The sequence below is a fragment of the Phascolarctos cinereus genome, unplaced genomic scaffold (genome assembly GCF_003287225.1).
Source record: "Phascolarctos cinereus isolate Bilbo 61053 unplaced genomic scaffold, phaCin_HiC Scaffold_726;HRSCAF=1367, whole genome shotgun sequence".
In the NCBI taxonomy this organism is placed as follows: Eukaryota; Metazoa; Chordata; class Mammalia; order Diprotodontia; family Phascolarctidae; genus Phascolarctos; species Phascolarctos cinereus.
The window spans coordinates 111,345,623-111,367,653 of NW_027556098.1; the positions used below are offsets into that span (position 1 = coordinate 111,345,623).

Here is a 22,031-nt window from a genome sequence, read left to right on the forward strand (position 1 = left end):
TCAAATGTCCCATACAACAAAGTTTTATACAATCTTCTCAGCAAGACATGAGTTTTCCATTGCTTGTCATAGCACTTTGCTCCTACTACTTAATATGGCACTTCTCACTATCTGTCTGCTATTATAGTTATCTGTGGGCCTATTTTTCTCCCTATGAAACTACAAGCTCTTTGAGGGGAGGGACTATTATCTTACTTATTTCTGAACAGAAATAGTAAGAATTTGTCTCATCCCCTCTCTTACGGCCTCTCAAACCTTGCTTGATCTATTCTCTCTCTCTCTTATCCTCAGTCTCAACTTCTTTATTAGCAATGTTCATACTGCCTGCATATGTGCACAGGTTTCCTTCAAGCTTAAAAAAAATCTTCTTTACCTGATCCTGCCATTTCCTTATAGACACCATCCATTCTAGAGTTCCCTTATTCTTCCACTGTCAAATTCTCAGAAACCACTGTCTACTACCTTCACTTCCTCACAATTGTTTTTAATAAAACTCTGCTCCAAGTCTCTACAGGGTTACCAGCAATTGCTTACCTGCTAAATCCAAAGGATCTTTTTTACTCCTCATTTTCCTTAACCTATCTGCTGTTTTCACATTGCTGACCATCCCATCCCCTTTTTCTCCTGGACAATTTCCCCTTGGCTTTGGTGATATTTGCCTTCTCTTAGTTTGATCACTGTCTGGATCTGATCTCTCCTGGCTACCTAAAAGTGGGTATCTTTCAAGGCTCTAACTTAGGTCTTCTTTCCTTTGCTTTCCTTTGATGATTTTATCTGCTCACATGAATTCAATTATCTTTCTTTGTAAATGTTACCTAAATAAAAAAATCAAACCCTAATCTCTCATGAAACCTCCAGTTCATTAGTGCTAAGTAACTAGTGGACATCTACTTGAAATTCCTTTCAATTTCTTAAACTCAAGGCCAAATTATTTCCCCAAACATTAAATTTCTTTATTTCTACTGATGGTATCTCTGTTCCTACTTATGTTAAATTCATGACCTTAGTGGCATCCTTGACTTTACCTCTCATATCTAATCAATTGCTAAGTCTTCTCAATTCTACATTATCCTACATTCACAACAACTCTTACATCCATCCCCAGTCTGGTGCAATGGTGAGAATGCTTGACGTGGAGTTAGAGGATTGGGTTTGAATTATAGCAGTGCTAATAGCTTTGTGACCTTGGACAAATAATTGTCTCCTCATCTGTAAAATGAGGGGGTTGAATGGCACTTAAGAACCCTTCAAGCTCTAAATCTATGATACTATGATGCTTTTAATCCAAGTTCAGGTCCTTATTATATCTTACCTAGACTAGTTTAAGAGTTTCCTAAGTGGTCCTCCTACTCCTAGCTCTCTCTTTTTTAATTCACATTCCACACACATCTGCTAAATTAATCCTCTTAAAGCACAAATCTGTGTCACCTCCTTACTCAAAACCTTTCAGGGAATGCTTATTGCTTATCGGACAGAATACATATTCCCTGGTCTACCTGGTAGTTGAGGCCTTGAACAATCTAATCTGGCTCCTAATGTACTTTCTCAGTTTTATTTCATATTTCCCACATTCATAATCTCCAAGTTTCAGCTAAACTTGAATACTGGCTGTTCATTGGACTTGGCATGCTTTTCTCCAACCCCCTGTGTATTTATGTACAAGCTATCTCTTGGGCCTGGAAAGCACTTGCCTTCATAGCTCCATTTCTCAGAATTCTTAATTCTCCTTGAATTGTTCTTCCCCAAACTTACAATGTCTCTTCTTGTCTCTGAACCTTTGCTTTTATCATTCTTTGTTCCCAGGATACTCTTCCCTCAAATGTCCCACATAATGAAGGTTTTTTCACCTTTGTGGAAACTTTCCTTTATTTGCCCAGTTTGTGTTCCTTCCCTTCTAAAATGACCTTATAATTACTTATTTATGATCATTCCCAAGCCCACTCCACTAGCTCATAAGCTCCTTGAACAAAGAATAAGTAAGTATAGTATCAATCACTGGTTAGAACTGTTACTGTTCTTATTTTTTGTATTCCCTGTGCTTAGCATAGGGTCTGGCATGTAGCTGGTGCTTAATACATGTTTAATGAATTGAATTTGTATCTCTAGCACCTAGCACCAGTGCCTTGCACACTGAGGTAACTGATGAATGCTTCTGAATTGAATTGTGGGTGCTCAATCAAAATGTGTTGAATAATTGAAAAACTTGCTTGCACTTATGCTCATTCTTATCCTCCCTCAGCCAACAGGATGTATTCATTGGGTTAAGGAAGTTCTAGTTTTTTAATATTTGCCCTATTTTCTAAAGACATAGCTGCCACAAAGCAGATAAACGGTTAATTTTTTCAAGTCACTCTATGAGTTACTGCATTTACATTAAGCCACAGGTCCAGTTATTCAGAAGGAAATGTGAGGCTTTTCACAGTTTAGCTACTATGGGGAATTTTTTTCCCTAGAAAAAATTTCTTTACCCTAGGAAAATGACATCCTCCTACAGGCTCTACAGTGGATATGAAGAGGTTGGGCTTGGAAATTCTTAGGTATCTCTTTTTTCACTGCTTCCTCAACTACCAACTAGGCTCAGTCTGAAAGAAAGAAGCCAGCTTTTTATTCTTCTTCCTGTTACATAATAGCCGTAACTGGCTATATGGAATAACTTTATACCAGACTAATGCCTGTTATAGGCCCAAGTCATCACATTATCAATATGTTTTGAATTATGTTGCTATACAAAGCAGAGGATTGAACAGAATTAATTATCTATTTTAATCGGGAGAAAATGCTGATGTTCTAGTTTTACTCTAACGTAAGTTTTAGAAAATCATTCTTTATGGTTTAATATACTGCTAGGGCTATGTTTAAAAACTTTGATCTGGCTGATCACAAAAAACTCTATTCATGCATGCTCAGTCTTCATAATTTACTGCTCCTATAAGCACAGTTACTGACTTTACAACTTTAAAAATTAAGGAGCATGGATAGGCAATTCAATATTTGCTGAATGAATCAACCTTGCATTCATACCCAAGTCCCATTATTTAAATGCTGGTAACTAGTGTTCGTTTTAAGTCTGTATCTGCATAAAGTCCATCCTCTTACATTTTGGGCTTTCAAAGCTAAGGCTCCACTACAGGAGTAAACAAGATTATTCTACCGAGATAAGGAGTCAGTTCTCTTTGAAACAGAAAAAATGTGATGCAATTCAACTAAAATGATTTCTCTGACAGTAAGACCCAAGACAAATGTAGTTGGAGAAGATGATAGGGTCACATTATTAGCTGATATGTTTCCTAGGACAGTGCTGTATGTATACATGAATATACTCATACCAGGATGACTTCTACAAACCATTAAGAACAACTGAAAATATATTCACAGTGATCTACTCACAAACATGTACCCATTTACTCATAATTACTGACATGTACATATATAGCCTACATACGTGTACATTTAAATCAACAAAAATGGCAAATGCACACAGATTATACACAAATTTGACCCTACATATTCACAGAGCTTTACATTTAGATAGCTCTTGTTAAGAGAGAAAATACATGTTCCTAAAAAGTAGACTGTAAAGCAAATTTCTGTATGGAGAACCCTATCTTGCCCATCACCTTCCAAAAAGCACACACAAAAACCTACACAAAAACACTCCTCTGATGTGCTGGTATCTTTGTGTACCAGTAACCACTGTTCCTTTTCCCACCTTTTCACCCAACCCAAAGGTTGGGTAATCTAAACATCACATCTCCTATTGCTGTCAAGCTTTGTGTCCACTTTATGGCAGCAGTTACGTTTGCTCTGCACCCTTTCAAGTTGTTTGTCTCTTAAGCAAGAGCAGCACTGTCCCTGGATTAACGCAATCATTCCAAGATGAGTCACTTGAATTCAGGGTATTAAATGAATGAAATCATTTAGATGGACATTGATGATGGAGTCAAAGCTTGGCCCCGAGGCTACCTGGTACTGGGAAATTTGTACTTGATATATGGTACCAAAATGTTGACTTCCCCAAGTCACATTTTCATTTACTCAGGGTCATGTTATTAGCCAACTCGGCTTTCAACTCCTTATCTGTCTATTTAGGGTGCCAAAAATACCAATAGCAAATGAACTGGTGACTGCATCCATTTACTTTAAGACTCAAGTGTGAATTCATAATACTAATGTTTTGCTTTATGACAAAAAGAAGTGGACTAGTATAGCCATTTCAACTTATTCTACACATAAATACTTTATATGTACTTCAAATAAAAATATTTTCAAGGTCATCTCCATTTAAAAATTTCTCTCCTTACTCCTAATCTCTCTGAGAGCCAACCAATTTAAAACTTCAAATTTTTAGACATTAGATAGTCTGATGAGATATGAACACTTGTCCCCATTCCCTAAATATGGTAATTAAGTTTTCATTAGTGTATTTTGTTAAAGAATTTTCTAATTGAGTAAACTTCATGATTTTCTTCAATTTTCATTTTATTTTCTAGTGCATGACATTTTACTTAAAAATATGTAAATGTTATGCTGTTCACTGACTGTGAAATGTTTAAGAAATGTGTAACACATCACATATATTTGCTATTTTTATTAAAAGTTTTTATTCATTCAAATCTACTGTTATACAAAGGAACAGATATGGCAATATTTGCATTTCACCCAGGACATGAATTTGTCTTTTTTTTTTTTAAAGAGTACCTTCTGAATAAACAAAAGGTTCAAAAAATAACAAAACTGATGGCAAATCTTGGGTTAAGAAGTTTTTCTTTGTGTCTAGAGCTATAATATTGAGGATTTGCTGAATATTTACTTACAGAATATTAGGGTTGAAAAGGACCACAAAGTCATTAAAACTAATCTCTAACTCAAGGTAGTAACTGCTGATTATTACTACAATAAAAGGCAACTCATTGCTTTTAAAATGGTTATAATATTCCTTCTAAATCTGCATTCCTGTATCTTCTAACCCTTGGTCCTAGTTTGTTCTTCTGGAAGAAGAGAAAAAAAATAACTCAAATTTGTCTTCTACATGACACTGTGTCTTTGAATATGGCTATCATACCCCTTTCAAACTCTTCTTCTCGTTTGTTCAGGACTAGTTCTTTAAACATTTCTTATAGAACACTGTTTCAGACCACTCATCATTCTAGTTACCTTTCATTGGATGTCAACAGCTCCCTTAAAATGTGGCACCTGTAACCAAAGATAACACTCCAGATGTGGTCTTACCAGTGTTGAAAACATTAAGATTATCATCCCCCCTTGAACTGGAGACTATACTTAATGCACTTTAATACTATATTACATTAGCTTTTCTCTCTCTTTTTTTTTTGGTGAGGCAATTGCGGTTAAGTAACTTGCCCAGGGTCATACAGGTAGTAAGTGTCAAGTGTCTGAAGCTGGATTTATATTAGCTTCTTTAGCAGCTTTCATACTACCAACTTTAATTGAATTTATAGTCAAGAAAAACTTCTTAAAAAGGGGGGTGGCAGCTAAGTGGTGCAGTGGATAGAGCATCAGCCCTGGAGTCAGGAGGACCTGAGTTCAAATCCAGTCTCAGATCAGACGCTTGACACGTATTAGCTGTGTGACCCTAGGCAAGTCACTTAACCCCGACTGCCTCACCAAAAAACAAACAAAAAGCCCAAACCAAAACGAAAAAACTTCCCAGATCTTTTTTACATGAACTGCTATCAAGCAAGGTCTCCCCCACCTTGTACTTGCACAGATGATTTTCTGAATTGAATATAAAATTTTATGTATTTTTCTAGGTTCTTTTCATATATGAGCTATATTTTGGGAGTAGGATGAACAACTGGTAAACTGCATTATGAATTTAAAAGCCACTTTACACAAAGAATAAGTAATTTTCTGGATGGCTCCTGGTGATCCTGAAAGAATTAGTATGACCGAAATACTCAAAATACTTAACTTGCTCCTAGGATGTAGTTGGTGTACCTTGCACTAATTATGTCCCTAACTCTCCCCCTCACAAACTAGTAAACACATTCTTTGATCCTCTTCTTTTTCTATATTCCATATTCTTTGGTCAATCTAAGCTTTACATCAATCAACATGTATTCACTGGACGTAAGACACTTTTCTATTCAGTACAAGAATCAAAAGAAATATCACCATATAGATACTAGACAGCATATGGTTGTAGGCATCTTTGAGAGGTGAAGGGAATCTGAAAGACTTAAAGATAATTTTTGAGAGAATACTCAGGTACATATAACGTGCCTTTCACATAACTCCAATACTGGGAACACACTTAAAGGTACAGAGACAAGAGATCTCATACCCTGCATAACTTCAAAAGGGCTGCTGACAGTCCTAACCATCAGTTTAATCAGACTGAAGAAATGATAAATAGTAAGTACTCACTTATAAGTTTGAGTCTTGAGGCTAACCTACAGTTATTGCTTTAACTAAAAAGAAAAGTCTCTGTTATCTTTGGGAGAGTATTATTTGTCTGACTTAGTTTCAGGTAACATACTAATACTTCTGAGAATCATGGACTTTATTAGATTAAATTACCCCTCTGTAACTTCTGTCCAAGTAGACTATTAAATGATATCTGTTGAAAATTTCCCAAAGTTTCTGCCTTCTTAAATCTTTTATCACCTACCATTATGCTTCCAGATGGCAAACTGAATATTATACCTTGACACATTAAGCAACTCCTTTGAAAGAGACCCCAGGCAAGTCAATTTTCCTCTTTGGTCCTCAGTTTCTTCATCTATAGAATCAGATTCTCAAAGATTGCTTCCAGCCCTGAAGTTCTATCATTCTATTAGTTTAACCAATAGAGGACTCAAAAGGATGCCTTCTATTTGCTTAAATACTTAATATTCCAGTTCTTTCCAGCTTTTCCTAAATTGAGAAGTACTTCTTGAATTTAGAGACTGGTCTTTTATAGTATGTGATTTCCTGGAGAGTCTCAGTTTATAAAGTTACCTTGAGTGGTGAAGTTGAAGAGTGCAGGTGTATCTCGCCCATTTGGTAATTTGACATTTGGGTCCCGTAATTCATCAAAAAATGAATGTGCACAAGCTTCCAGGGGTGTCAATCGGGCAGTCGGGGTATATTCCAGCAGACGGCTACATAATGCAATTGCCTCAGGTGGAGTTCGGGGTCGGAAGACCTATGTGACAAAAAAGATAGATTGATTTGTTTTTCATTATAACAGCTGAGCAATTAACCCTCTGAGTAATAAGTTAAGAACTCCCACTAGTTACACAAACATAATTGCATTTGGAGAGGGAGCCTTCTAAAATTTAAAGGGTTAACTGCACATGGTTCACCACACTGGGGTGAGGATGAACAGTCAGTGTGAAAGACTATATGAGGAAACTCAGAGAAACCACTGAGAAAGAAGGTAAGAATGTCTAAAAATGCTGATGATACAGTAGAGCAATCAATCATGCATACAGAAATGATATATATGTAGATGGGATAAACATCGAAGTTCAGAGAAAGAGGCAAAATGAAGAAAAATTCAAGATGATGAAAATGAAAAGTTCTTGACTTTTTGTGACAGTGGGAAGGAGGATGCTTCTTTTGAATGATTTTGAGCAGAATAACTGTTGATATGGACAGCACTGTTCAAGTTTGGCAGTCAATGTCTTAGAGAAAACAGAAAGTTGTTTATCCCATGCCTGCAAAATGTTAATGATTTAGTCTTTCCTATTTAAAAAAATAGATTATAAGTTATCTGGTGGAATTTTGAGATACTTAGATTTTGAGGAAACTATATTATTTTCTTAAACAGCTGTCACCCATGGTCATTTATACAGATTATCCTTCTTAGAAGTTTCCTCTATGCACAAAGTGGGGAGACTTTTCCTCTCTATTTGGGGCCACTGATATAAAAAAAAGTGAACTGAAGGCCACATTTCTAATTCTATAAGCACATAAGAGACAATATTTCAGTTTTCTATCTTTACCAATTAAGGAGGAGAGGGAAAAGCAGAGGGAACACAAGGAGGAAAGATGGAATGGAGGTCAGGAAGGGAGGTACTGATGGACAGACAGGGCATAAAAGTAGACTAATGGAGAAAGACAGACAAAAAATACAGCAACTAACAATGATAGTCACATAATGGAAGAGCAAGAACATGGCAGAAGGGAGTGAGGAAGGGATGCCATGTGGGTTAGCGGGAGGTAAAAAGGAAGAGATGGAGTGATGGAGAGAGACAGGGAAAAAGAGAGACAGAGACAGGCAAAGAGGCAGACAGAAAGACAGACACAGACACTCAAAGGAGAATAACACAGAGGCAAAAAGCATTTATGGAATGAGACAAAGTAAGAGGAAGCCAGGGGACACTAAAATGGCTTCTGAAACCCTAGTATTATTCACTGGATATGGGCATCAGAGTACATTATCACAAGAGTTCTGAGAATTTCAAGAAATAGTTTGGAATAATCCTTCATACATGTTTGGAAAACAACTTTTCTGCTTTTATTTTCAAATATCAAAATACATATTTGAAATAAAGGTTTGTTTACTCATGAAATTCTAAAAAAGTTTTATAATTAAACGTAGTATGATGTTGTAGATAGAGTGCTAGGCCTGGAGTCAGGAAGTCCTGAGTTTGAATCCTGTCTCAAACACTTAATAGCTGTATAACCCTGGACAAGTCACTTAACCTCTTTCTACCTCAGTTTCCTCATCTGTAAAATAGGGATAATAATAGCACCTAACACAAGATCAAGTGAAAATAATGTTTGTAAAGTGTTTTGTCAACCTTAAAGCACTACCTAATGCAATTTGTCATGATCACTACTTTAAAAGGAATCAGATTTAAAGAATTCATTTTGGAACCTCAAGAGTGTTGGTTAATTTATTAGCTATGCTTGAAAGTTCTTTTCATAAGATATCCTTTTAGTCTTTTTCATAATGTTTTTCTTTGAGAGATATAGGGCTTAGAACTTTTACCTGTTCCGTAAGTATCTCAGAGTAACGATCTGAAACCAGCATTTATTTCATGTTCTGAGCCAGACCCTCTTTTCTCTTATGCCCATTTCTGAATCATGTCTACCCCTCACATCCCAAATAATAACAATGAATCCTGATTTTTTTGGCTTAGTTGGATCCAAATGGGAGATTGGGAGTAACATAAAGTTATAATCTAAAACCAAATCAAACCAAAACAAACAAACAAACAAACAAAACCTCTTACAGGTACAGATTGAGCACTTCCACAGCTTTTCAATGGTTATTTTCAAACCTAAAAGTCTTTTCTGAATGGGGAGGCCACAGGAAGGACACATAGAGCAAATGTTCTATAGGTACCACAGCTGTGACCAGAACATCACCTCTTGGTACTTGTCTCCAACAACTGCTGAAATAAGTCATTGCTTAGAGGTTTCCCACCTTTCTTCATCACCTAATTTCCCCCTCAGTATCACATGAAAGACAAAGTTGAACAGTTGTCTTTACTGCTCCTCCCTGAGGACAATTTCCATTTACTTGACAGTATATGGAATTACGTTGCCAGCATTTTTCAATAAACATGAGCTAATCCAAAATGCTTTTGCACCAATATGGGAGCACATAAGCCACTCAGCATCACCAAAAATAGAAATAAATACCTCCTGCTAACATTCAAAGTGCAGGGTAGCTGGGCAGTAAGTACATTTTAAATGGAGAAATTTCATGTTAACATCAACGAAGATTATCTGTCAAAACCAACAATAAATCAGTATTGTAAATTTCTCTCTTAAAAATAAAAACCCCAAACCAAAACCTCTTTGGTGTCTTGTTGGCTACAAGTACCCATCCATGTTGGTACTAAGACATTGTATATTAGCCCATTTTGTCATGGAATCCTGACTCATGGAGTCAAAGAGTTAAAACAACAAAGAATAATATCCATTCCGATAACAAACGTTAAGACAGACTTAACCTGCAATTACAAAGTTATCCACTGTTACTTTAAACCCTTTGAGTGACCCATGATGAGAAAAGCTTTGGTTGGCACTCTGTGGATAAACTTTAACCTGAAGATTATGTGGGGGTCATTTGTGTTGGGTCAAACCCAATGCCTCCAGAGTTCGGATTTCTGACCACAATACAGGGTGTAGTAGCAAGTGACTTCCAAGTTACAGCCCAAACAGGAACATTGCTCTTCTGGGTTGTTACCTTTGTGTCTAAAGAAAAGGAGACCGACAGAACTACTGAAATTTGGCTTTTACCAAAGGAGTTTCTGTCTCTGCTGTTTCCTCAATTCCTTACTTTCTTAAACTGTTTAACCTCCAGCTCTACAATTAATCAACAACTTTTTTTATTTAATAAAGGAAATTTAAAGAAAAAAACCACTCTAATTGTTAAACCTGTCTGGAACTATAACGAATTATTGAGATCAGTGATGAAGACAAGATATAACATACCTGAACAAAAACCTTTCTATAGAGTGATTTAAAAACTGAAATCACAGATGCCTAGGTATAATTTTTATTATATTTCAAGAATGAAATATGTATTTATTTGTAGCAGGAATCTCTAACCTTTCAAAATTCCTTTCCCCCAGTTTTATAGGCCAGCCCTAATAATTTGAAAAAAAAAAAATTAAATACATACCCGCACTCCTGAGGTGAAATGTCCTGTTCCTGACGAGTCCTAAAGATGATAATGCAGTGAAATAATCCAAACAGGGGGAGTCAATCCAAAAGAGAATAGTCCAGCAAGGAAAAATATATCCATTGTTATAAGAAATCCATGGTGTGGGGGACATAGAAAATGTTTATACAGTTATAAATTTTAAACATCAGTCTCCATAGTAGCAAGTCCAAGTTTTGAAAATTATTTCGCCACAAGTGTAGGTAAAAAAATTGATTGCGCAATGGTGAGGCACAGTAAAGAAACATCATAATTTTATTTTATTATGTTCCAATGCCAGTGCATTTATTAAAAAAATACAAAACCAAAAAAAGTTAAATCAAAATTAAATCTAGAAGTAAAGGGGTAATCAAGTTCCCAAAGTAAAGTATTTGGTAATCCTCTTGTCCTGGATTCATTGTCCACAGACATGGGGAGAATAGGGAGAAGGGAGGGCCAGATTAGCCTGCTTTAAACATGTTAAATCCCTATGTACAAATTTTGTTTTTCTCCATAAATGTGTCCAAGGAACACAGTATGAAAAAATTCTAAATTAGTGTTCAGAAGAAAATAAAAATATTTGGTCTGTATTATCATTTGAGTTTTCAAGCCAGATAGTTTATAAATTTGTGTGAGCTAAGAACGGATCAGGCCACCGCGGATTATTCTCCATTTTGGATTGACTTCCCTTCTAATGGATGTTTATTTTTGCTGACGTTCTTTCTCATCTCTTTAGGACTCTTCACGAAATTGACATATCACCTTGGGAGTGCGGGTATGGACTTAATTTTTCTATTGTGGGCTTTTCCCCCTCATACCCTTGCACCCATTACTTAAGAAAAGAAAAACTTAAGAACATTCTTTCCTTTTGGAATAACTCACTAAAAAAAATCCTGAGCCTTTTAGCACTACCAATTCAACACAGTTCCACCTATAATTCTACCCAATTCACCCACCAAAAGCTAAACAAAAGATATACAATAAACAGTAATATTAAGGGACAGTCACAGTTATGGGTGACAAGCACAGTAATGTACACCAACACCTAGTACAACTGAGCAAAAAAAAGTGACAGAGGTAGTGGTGTCGGTTATAAGGCATAAGAATAAAAGATCGTACAACTCACCAGTAGCTGTGAACTCCCTTGACTAGCGTAGAATAATTTAACATTCTTTTAGGATAGTTTCTAGTGGGGGAATTAAATATTTTTAATAAAAATAAATAATCCGCGGATTACTTTTAGTCTGCAGACTAAAATTTAGCATACGGATTAAAATCCGGCCCATCAGAAGAAAAATCTCTCAATCTAAAACACATCCAGGAGGACAAAACATGAAATCAAACCAAAAGAACTGAGTGCACGAAAGTAAGACTCAACTGGGCAGACTAACATTTAGTGCGCAGACTAAATATGGCCAGCCAAATGTGCAGCAAGGCCATGAAAATCCCAAAACACCCCTGCAAAAAACAAAAGCAAAAATAAATAAGTAAAACAAAAAAGGCCAAAAAGAAAATAGGAAAAAGGAAAACAAAACAAAACAAAACACTGACATGAACTTTTAAAGTGATCCAAATACTACCTCACCTATGCAGCAACTCATTTTGATAAGATGAAATAAACAGTCTCTCAGAATACTAGTCCATAGTAGAACTAGCAGTACATCAATTCCCAGTTTTCAAAAGTTAAGTATCTTCTGGTGTTGAACAAATGCAAACAAGTCCTAATATAGGAAATTATTCAAAGTACATTTGCATTTGGATAACTAAAAATTATAGATGCACTTTTAATCTACATATAGCCTTTGACTATCAAGTTTAAGCCTGGAGAAACTTTTTATAACTGAATTAAAAATGCTTTATAAAAGAGCCTTTAAAAAAACAATCACATATACCATTTCAAGTCCTATGTTAAAGTAGCTTCCTGACAGCATCAGATCTAATTCTATTATATTAAGAAGCCACATGATCAATGTAAAGTTTCCCATTTTCCATGGATGTAACCAGTGACAATTAATCTAAACAGAACCCAAAGTCAATTCTGCTGCCTGTTCCAAACAGTTCCTCTTCACTAGTTGATATTGGGATAAATATGAACTACTGCCACAGATCTCCAGTTACAGACCAAATAAATGCAATGGAGTTCAAAACAACTGACAAAACCACATGCTCAAGGATGCAAACTTAACCATTACTAAAAAAGGAATCTATTGCAATCAGGCCTTTGTTTTCAAGCTACTAACTAAAATTAGTTACAATTTAAAAACAAACACAGAATGAAATATCACATTAAACACAGCACCACATGTTAATTTTTACTTATTTGCTGAACTTTATACTGCATTAGTTAGTTGATTAGAAGAAAAGCTTCATTCTACTTAATTTTAAAAGACAGGGACAGTATATAGTATTCAAACGGGAAAAAACCTAGTCGATGCCTTTTAAATTTAAGCACCCCTTAATTAGTGTAACTTGACTCTTTGGCATCTTTAATTGAGGATGGTTTTTAATGTTTGATATGAACCTTACATACAGTGATCACATGAAGACTGAATTAAAAGACTTCTTTATATTACTACAAAGTGATCTGCTATCACATAAACGTTGTTCAAACACTGTCAGATGATACAGAGTTCTAGTTAAGTAATATGCAAATAACATTATCATGCTTTTGCTCTGTGAGAATTCAACATTTGAAGTTAGCCCCAAACAGGGACAGTCACATTAGTGAAATATAAAATACACCATCTTTATCTAAAATAGCTAAGGTTTATTTAAAAGATAATAACTCTTATTTTATAACACTACTAGTACTCAAATTTTAAAGGGTTTCTAAATTTGTTAGTAAATTGTTTCCATTCATTCAGGTCATACTGCTAAATATTCTTTTAAAAAGTAAAAGTTGCTGGAATATAATTATGTATCAAGAGTGCAGACAACCTAAAAGCAAGCTTTAATACATGAACAAAAAGATTTAATGTAAAAGACAAAATGACCAAATAAAAGTTTTCTGAAATTGCAGTTTATTTCAATTCAGACTGATAGATTTATCTCTTGCTAATCTTGTTTTGAAATATAAAATGAATTGAAAAGAAAATTTCATTATTTTTCTGGGCTCTAAGAAATTAATTTATGTATGAATCAATTTCTCACCAATGAAAACCATTCCAATCCAAATTGCTAAGCATGCAGGCTCAATTTAAAAGCTTTTACAGACACCGAGTATTATTAAACCAACATATTGAAATATTAGAATTCAGGCATAAAAATAAGATATTTTTAACCTGAGACTATTTCAGTTAACATTTAAGAATTTTATAAAAAGTGTATTTGCCAAAGAGTAATGAAACAGAGTCTTATTTAAAAGTAAGTCTCACTAAGATTTTTCAGCTGCCTAACAGGACAAGATCAGAATTTAAAAGTAACTTTTAGAACCTAACCCAGTAAAAGGGAAGTATAAAAATTTCATGCTCCTTGAAAATGGGGACTGTATTATTCACCTTTACATCAGTCATAATGCATAGTAGAATGCCTTGGAAATTGTGTACATTTAAATATTTATTGAATGAATTAACCAAAAAAGGGGGGTGGAAATAAATGCTTTTCTTTCTTAATACTGAAGTCAAGTTTAAATCCATACATACAAGGAATGCCCAACAAAAGAATCCAAATCCAGTAAAATGGTAAAATTACATTGTTTACTGATATTTAAAAGGTCTTCCTACCCATTACTTCCTTAAACCACAGAGATGCTTTATTTATTTACTATGATGCAGGAAGGAAACATTCCAGAATTGATTTTTTCATGTAACTGAAGGCTATCCCTTTCTAAGCACCAAAATTTTATGATATCTCTTGTCCCTTTCAAGAAGGTGCTGCATGTAATTTACTCTTTTCTGGATCATCATTCACTCATTTAGTCTACATCTAAGTAGTCCTAATCACATTTCCCAGCCATCTTGCCTCAGTATCATGTGGGTTTTCTCTACCTCCTTACATACACTTTCACAGTTCCAGAGTCATAATCAAATCAACACTGCCATCAATATAAGAAAAGGTCATGTTAATCTACTTCTCTACGGCTCCTTTCACTACTTTTGTAACTTTTCCCTGATGCCTAAAATATTATTCTTCTTGGAATTTCAAGTCTCAGATCAAGTGCTACCTTCTACATGAAGCCTTCCTTGACTGACCTCCCAAGCTGCTAGCGTCCTACTCTCCAAAACTATCTCATGTTATTCTTCGATATATTCTGTATATACTGATATAATTCTATCTATCCCATTAGAACGTATGCTCCTTAAGGACAGAGACTGTTTCATTTTTATCCATGTATCCTCAGTGCTTAGCAGAGCCTGACATATACTAGATGTATAATAAATGCTTGTTGACTCATCATAAACCCAAGGAATAGGTTTTAAACAAATACAGAAACTTTCTGTATTCAAGGAGAAATAGCAGGAGAATCTTTTAAAAAGAAATATAATCAAAGCAATGAAAAGTACCTTGCTTTTGAAAAGTACAATCATTCTCCTTTCCCATTTTAAAAAAGTGATAATCAAGATTACTGTGAGAATGAAAGCAGAAAAATTATTTGGAATCATGAAGCACTAGATAAATTTTTATAAGAAGACACGTTTAACACATTTACTGAGTATCCACTATGAATGAATGAAAAGTATTTATTATATCCTTAATATGTGCCCAGTACTGTGCTAAGAGCCAGGGACAGAGGCACAAAAAAGTCCCTGTCCTAAAGGAGCTTTCATTCTAATGAGGGAGACAACACTTGAAAGTAATATGCCCTTTCCAGAGGCCATGGTAATATGATTTCATTACTTTCACCAGAGGAATGGGGCAGTGGGTAGAGGGGGTGTGTATGCGTGTGTGTGTGTGTGTGTGTGAGGGAAAGCTACTTTAAGGGGTTCTAATAGCCTTTCAAGAATTAGAACTTTTGCAATACCCTGTATATGCATCTGTGAGATGGGAGCAGCTCACCTTTTCCTATTAAAATTAAACCTTGTTAATAAACTACTTTTAACAACCAAAGTCATTCTTGCTTACTCAACTGTATGGTGCCTACGCAAGAAATAAAACAGGCAAAATAGTTAAAAGTTGACCTATAATGATCATCGGCAAAAGATTATCTGTTAAAATTCTCACTATCTTCACAAAGCTTTCCCCACTCTCCACCCCAAATACCACAATCTCCTGCTTAACTAAGTTGCTCAATGATCAGGAAATTGCTGAAGCGAATATCAGGGAAGTAATAAATTTCCTGCTACTGTAACCTTAGTGATAACTAAGAGAACATATATATGTATTTAGGTACTTGTTTATGTTTATAGACACACATACTTATATACTTAGTTTGGACCTAGACTAGTCAGAAGTTAAGTGTCTCACTGCCTGGGCAGACAACTAAAATTATTGCACCCTAGAAGTTTAGTTCATAGTATTCAAGTTCTTTTTGAGTTCTGTGTCAGTTTTGAGTACTGGGAAGAGCCAAATGTGGTAGAGAGAGGTGAAATCCCATTCCAAATTGAACAAAAGATACAAAGCATTATTGGGGAATTTAAAAAGTAATCAAGACTTAGAGAATATAAATAGATTATCTCTGTGTGTGTGTGTATAAGAAACAGCATTATGATACTGTTATCGGGAATTGTAGCAGTAGCATTCTTTGTAGGTGAAGCTGTCATAACATAATGAGAAACTGAATTAACTGTATAGCTATGGATGATGAGTTCAATCAATCAATCATTACTTGCCATGTAATACTTGATGTTATTACTTACTATGCTTCTGAGGATGCAAAGGAAGGCAAAAACAGTCTGTGCCCTCAAGGAGCCCATATTCTAATGGGCAGACATGTAAGTAACTACATAAATACAACGTATTTAGAGATCAGATGGAAAGTAACTTTAGAGAAGGCACTAGAAGCTGGAGGACCAGGAAAGGTATTCTGCAGAAGGTAGGATCTGAGTCAGGGAAGCTATGAGGCAGAGGTGAGGAAGGAGAGCATTCCAAGTGTGGTGAACAGCTAACTACTGCAAAAGCAGAGAGACAGGTGATGAACAACGAATTGGCTAGTAGAGCCAGAAGGTACTATGTGGAGGGAAGTAAAAGAAGCCCGGAAAGGTAGGAAGGAACCAGGTTAAGAAGCAGAAAGCAATAGGGAGAGCCTGCAGTTTAATGAATAGGGAAATGACACACTCAGACCTACACTTCAGAAAACTGACTTAGGCACCTGATTGAGTCCATTAAAATTCATGTTGTTTTAGAAACATTACATTGGCAGCTGAGTCCATTAAAACTTGTTACACAATCTCAACCAGAACTTGCTGTGGCAAGGCAATCCTTTTCACACCACCCTAATCTCTCATGCCACTCAGGAGAGCAACTATATCAAACTCTCCAATTTTTCTTCAAGCCTCTGATCACTCTCTTTCCCCCTGACCTTGTTCCTCCAGGGCATGTCCACCAAAGGGGGTATCTTCTAAGGTTCTGTTCTGGGCCATCAACTCTCCCCAAATATGATTTCACTTGGTGATCTCGTCAGCTCCCAAGAATTCATTTATCTTGACACACATGATTCCCACAGGTATATATCCAGCCCTAGTCTCTCTCCTGAATCTGGCATCACCAATTGCCTTTTGGATACTGAACTCAAAATGTCCAAAACAGAACTCATTATTCCCCCTTCCTCAACTTTCCTTTTACTATAGAGGGTACCAACATCTTCCCAGTCACCCAGGCTGGTAACCCAGGTATAATCTTTGACTTCTTACTTACTCTTATCCCATACATCCAATCCACTGCCTCATCTGGTCATTCCTACCTTTACGACATTGCTCATATATGTACCCTTCTCTTGACTCATGAAGCATACTCTAGCATAGGTCTTCATCACCTCTAGCCTGGTCTACTGCAACAGCCTTGTAATTGGTATCCCTGTTTCAAAGTGTCTTCCTATTCTAATACCTCTTAGACTTTATTTCCCAAATAACTCCTTATCTCACTCTTTCACCCCTGGCTCAAAAACTCCATTAGCTCCCTATTAGGAAGGAAATAAGTATTTGAGTTCCTACTGTGTGCTAGGCAGTGTGCTACATAAGCTCTTTACCAATATTATCTTATTTGATCCCCACAACAATCCTAGGAGGTAGGTGCTATTACTTTCAGGATCAAATGTAAAAGTCCTCTGTCTGGCATTTAAAGCTCTTCACCACTTCACCCCTCCCTCCCTCTCTTTTTTCAGTCTTCTTACATTTTATTCTCTTCCATTCACCCATAATCCCTTGCTGTTCCTTGCATACAACATTCCATTTCCAAACTTTGTGTCTGCATTAGCTGGCGCCCATGCTGGAAATGCCCTCTCTCTTTACCTCCGTCTCTTAGCTTCCTTGTCTTCCTTCAAAGTTCAGTTCAAATTCCATCTTCTGCAGAAAGCCTTTCCTATGCCACTACCAACTAATTCATAACTCCTTGAAACACTCTTCTCTCCTCCTTTCTCTTTTGTGACAGTAACAAAAAATAACCAAACAACTACGTCCAAGGTACTGTGCTAGGCTCTGGAGACATAAAGACAAAATATAAAATAGACCCTGGTCTCAAGAAACTTACATTCCATAGAGGTTGGGGGAAGGAAAGGAAGGAAATAACTATTTATCAGGTACCTACCAAGTGCCAGACATTATGCTAAGCAATATACACATATCTCATTTAATCTTCACACAACCCTGGGAAATAGGGGCAATATTATTACCCCCATTTTACAGTTGAAGAAACTGAGGAAGACAGAAATGATTTGCCCAAGGTCACACAGCTAGGAAGTATGTGATACCAAATTTGAACTTGCATCTTTCTGACTCTAGGCCTGGAGCTCTACTGCACCACCTAGTTGCCCCTAAGGGGGATACAGTATATACATTAATAAGTACAGAACAAGGAAAATTGAAGAAGACAAACCACTAACAACTTGTGTGTGTGTGTGTGTGTGTGTGTGTGTGTGTAAGAGAGAGAGAGAGAGAGAGAGAGAGAGAGAGAAGGAGAGAGGGAGAGAGAGACAGAGAGAGATGTAGATCAGGGAAGGCTTCATGCAGAAGTAGCATGGAGCTGAACCTCTGAAAGAGTGATAAGGAAGGAGTGGATTCTAGGATGGAATATACAAAGGCAGAAAATGGAGTGCTGAGTTCAAAGGATAGCCAGAAGTCTAGTTCATCTGGTGACAAAAAGCAAGGCTGAAAAATTACATGAGAAAGAGATGGGTCATAAATATTAGACTAAAAAGTATTTTATCCTTTAAGCAAAGGGGAGCCTTTGAAGTTTCACAAAGAAGTATGGTCAGCTCAAAGCCTTAGGAAGATCATTTTGGCAGCTCTGTAAAGGATGGACTGGAAAGGAAAGAGACTAAAGGCAGTTAACTGACTGGTCTAAAGACCTGGTTTTGGAGTCAGGATGATACTAGTTCAAGTCTGACCTCAGACACCCACTAGCTTTGTGAGTCACGTTCTCAGTTTTGTGAAGATAAAATGAGATAATATTTTTTAAAGCACCAGCATAATGTCTGGTACATAGCAGACACTTCATAAATGCTTGTTACTTTTTTTTTTTTCAATTTAGAAGCTTTTAAAAAAATCTTAGATTTTTTTCAGTCATGTTTGACACTTTGTCACCTGATTTGGGGTTCTCTTGGCAAAGATACTGGAGTGGTTTGCCATTTTCTTCTCCAGCTCATTTTGCAGATGAGGAAACTGAGGCAAATATGGTTAAGTGACTTGCCCAGGGTTACACAGCCAAGTGTCTGAGGCCAGATCTGAACTCAGGAAGATGAATCTTCCCAAATTTAGGCCTGATGCTCTATCCACTGTAACACCTAACTAACCTAATTTAGAAACAGTGGAAACCAATTAGGAAGCTATTAGTGTCCAAGAAAGGTGGTAAAAGGCCTAAATGAAACTTGTGGCTCTATAAGGGGAGGGATATCAGAAATGTTAAGAAAGTGAAATCCTCAAGACTTAAGGATAACTTAAGAGGTTATGAGAACGATAGTGGTAATTCTCAATAGAAACAGTGAAGTAAGGAGGAGAGTTAGTTTAGCAGGGAAGATAAAAACTTCCACTCTGGATATCCTGACTTTGAGATATCTATGGAACTATTCAACAGGCACTTGAAAAATTACTGGAATTCAGGGAAAAATTAAGATTGGATATATTTGATTGATGGGAACCCATGAGGATCTGGAATAGGCCATATTAAGACAGAAGAGGGACCTTCACAGAGTCCCAGGGAGAAGAAATATAGCAAAGGAGCCTGAGAATGAGTAGTCAGGAAAATGAGAGAAGAGTAGTATCAGAAACCACGTGCAGAGAAGTATTCAGGAGGAAGAGCTGGTCAAAGGCATCAAAACCTGCAAAAAGATAGTTAAGAGACCACTAGTAGTTCTGAAGAGAGTGATTTCCTTAGGGTAGACAATCAGAATCCTGATTTGCATGGGAATGAGAAGGGAGTAGATGAAAGTAATAGAAACACTTAGGTGAAGTAGTAAAGAGAAGCAAAGATATATGGAAAAAACTTGAGGGATGACAACCTCAAACGAGTTTTCTAAGGCCAGGCTAGACCTGAGCCTATTGGCTCGTTCTCGAAGCACGAAAAGAGCCAATAGAGGAGGGGTGGGGGTGGAAGAAGTAGGAAGGATGCAGAAGGAGAGGAGAGATAGGAGGATGGTAACAAGCAATGAGGAAAGTTATTGAAGGAGAGAGGGGATCGAATTTAAGGGTTCACTTGGGGAAAGAGAAAGGGACTCTTCTTCAGAGACAGAAAAAAAAGGAGAGAAGGATAGAGTTAGAGAACGATTTCTGGAAAGCTCAAGTGGATGGTCTCTTTTCTCAGTAAATAAGAGGTGAAGAAAATCTGCTGGCAAGGGTGGGAAGTGTGACATCATACTATGTGTCATCTCCTTTCTTTTCTTTAATGGTTCATATTCTTTCTCCCTTTAACCCTTAATCGAGAATAAGGCCAGATGCTAGTGGTACCTGGTGGCACAGTGGATAAAGTGCTAGGTCTGAAGTCAGGAAGACCAGAGTTCAAATTTAGCTTCAGACACTTACTAGCCATGTGATCCTGGGCAAGTCACTTTACCTCTGTCTGCTTCAGTTTTCTCAAAAGTAAAATGGGAATAATAAAACCACCTACCTTACAGGGTTGTTGTGAGGATCAAATGAGATATTTGTAAAGTGCTTAGCACAGTGCCTGGCACACAGTTGGTGCTTAATAAATGCCTGTTTCCTCCCCTGCCTTGGTCACCTCCTTTTCCCAGAAAACTCACCTAATTATCATCAAATATTACATCTATATTAATGCATTTAAAATATACATACCGCTGATTGGTACTTAATAAATGCTTCCTAACTGTATCATTTGGTAATTGAGGTAAAACTCAGTTTTGACTGATTTTGAAATACATTCAGGAGGCTTTGTAATGTGCTCAGGGATTTCGCTAATCCACACAAATTCATGAACAAATAGAGGCATTTGGAGCATATCTCACCATCCATAGAGTTCTACTTGGATTCTGTGCTGAACAGCCTTTTCATGATGAGGGCAAAACCCTCCAGTGAACATGTTTCTCTGTTTTATACCATACTTGCTGATAATAATCAGAGACGAGTACTGTTATCTCTGTTGTTATATCTTTCAAGAAATCTCATGTGATTTTGGCATATGCATGAAATACATCTTACTGGAGTAGATAAAGAACCTTTAGAGTTGTATTTTGCTCTACAGAATTGCTTTGTTTTTATAGTCAATCGACAATTATTCTCTGTAACTTTAAATGAAATGTGTAACTGCAAAGTTCTGATCTATCGCAAATATTGCTTGTGAAAACCTAGATATTGCCTTCTCATAGATTCATCAAGAATGCTCGATGCACGTATATATTACATTACTCTCATGAAAATTTTGTAGAGGAATGTTTCAATGATCCTTGATATACTTACTTGTTTACTCTTTTAGAAAGTAGTAAGACTTGAGATTTTTCTTCAAGCCTTTGGCAAACTTGCCTTTTTTCAAGGCAATTGATCCCTCAATACCCTTACAATTATGTAGCCTCCAGCATGGACCTCCTTCATGTATTCTTGCTCTTCCCATCAATAGCTTCTTTTAATGCTGTTTCTAGTTCCTCATAAGGTGACACGCTACCAAGGGTTGTAATGTTAAGAGTTCAAGAGAGGTAGGTTCTACTGTCAATGATAGAGAAAAAAAATTTACCATCAAGATGAGACATGATAAAGGAAGGAAGCCTTGGTGACTAATTAGAAATGGGGAAAAAAATTGCAAGGGATGAATGAAGGGTAATCCTATTGAAATATAGTCTGGATGGCTAAGAGAATGATGACATTACTGTCAGAAATGTGGAAGCCCAGAG

The 22,031-nt window shown here is 36.5% G+C and overlaps 1 protein-coding gene across 4 annotated transcripts in view; it reads right to left on the reverse strand.

The window, feature by feature from the left end:
- GSK3B (glycogen synthase kinase 3 beta) overlaps positions 1 to 22,031 on the reverse strand; it is a 287,106-nt gene that overhangs the window by 48,079 nt on the left and 216,996 nt on the right. For 2 of the 4 annotated variants that reach the window (XM_020985881.2, XM_020985882.2), the window contains exons 9-10: positions 10,586 to 10,624; positions 6,961 to 7,147 (exon numbers count right to left, since the gene is read on the reverse strand). In XM_020985881.2, the coding sequence (XP_020841540.1) occupies positions 6,961 to 7,147; positions 10,586 to 10,624 (226 nt within the window). The remainder of the gene's footprint in view (positions 1 to 6,960; positions 7,148 to 10,585; positions 10,625 to 22,031) is intronic. The other 2 variants (XM_020985883.2, XM_020985884.2) reach the window with 1 other exon arrangement.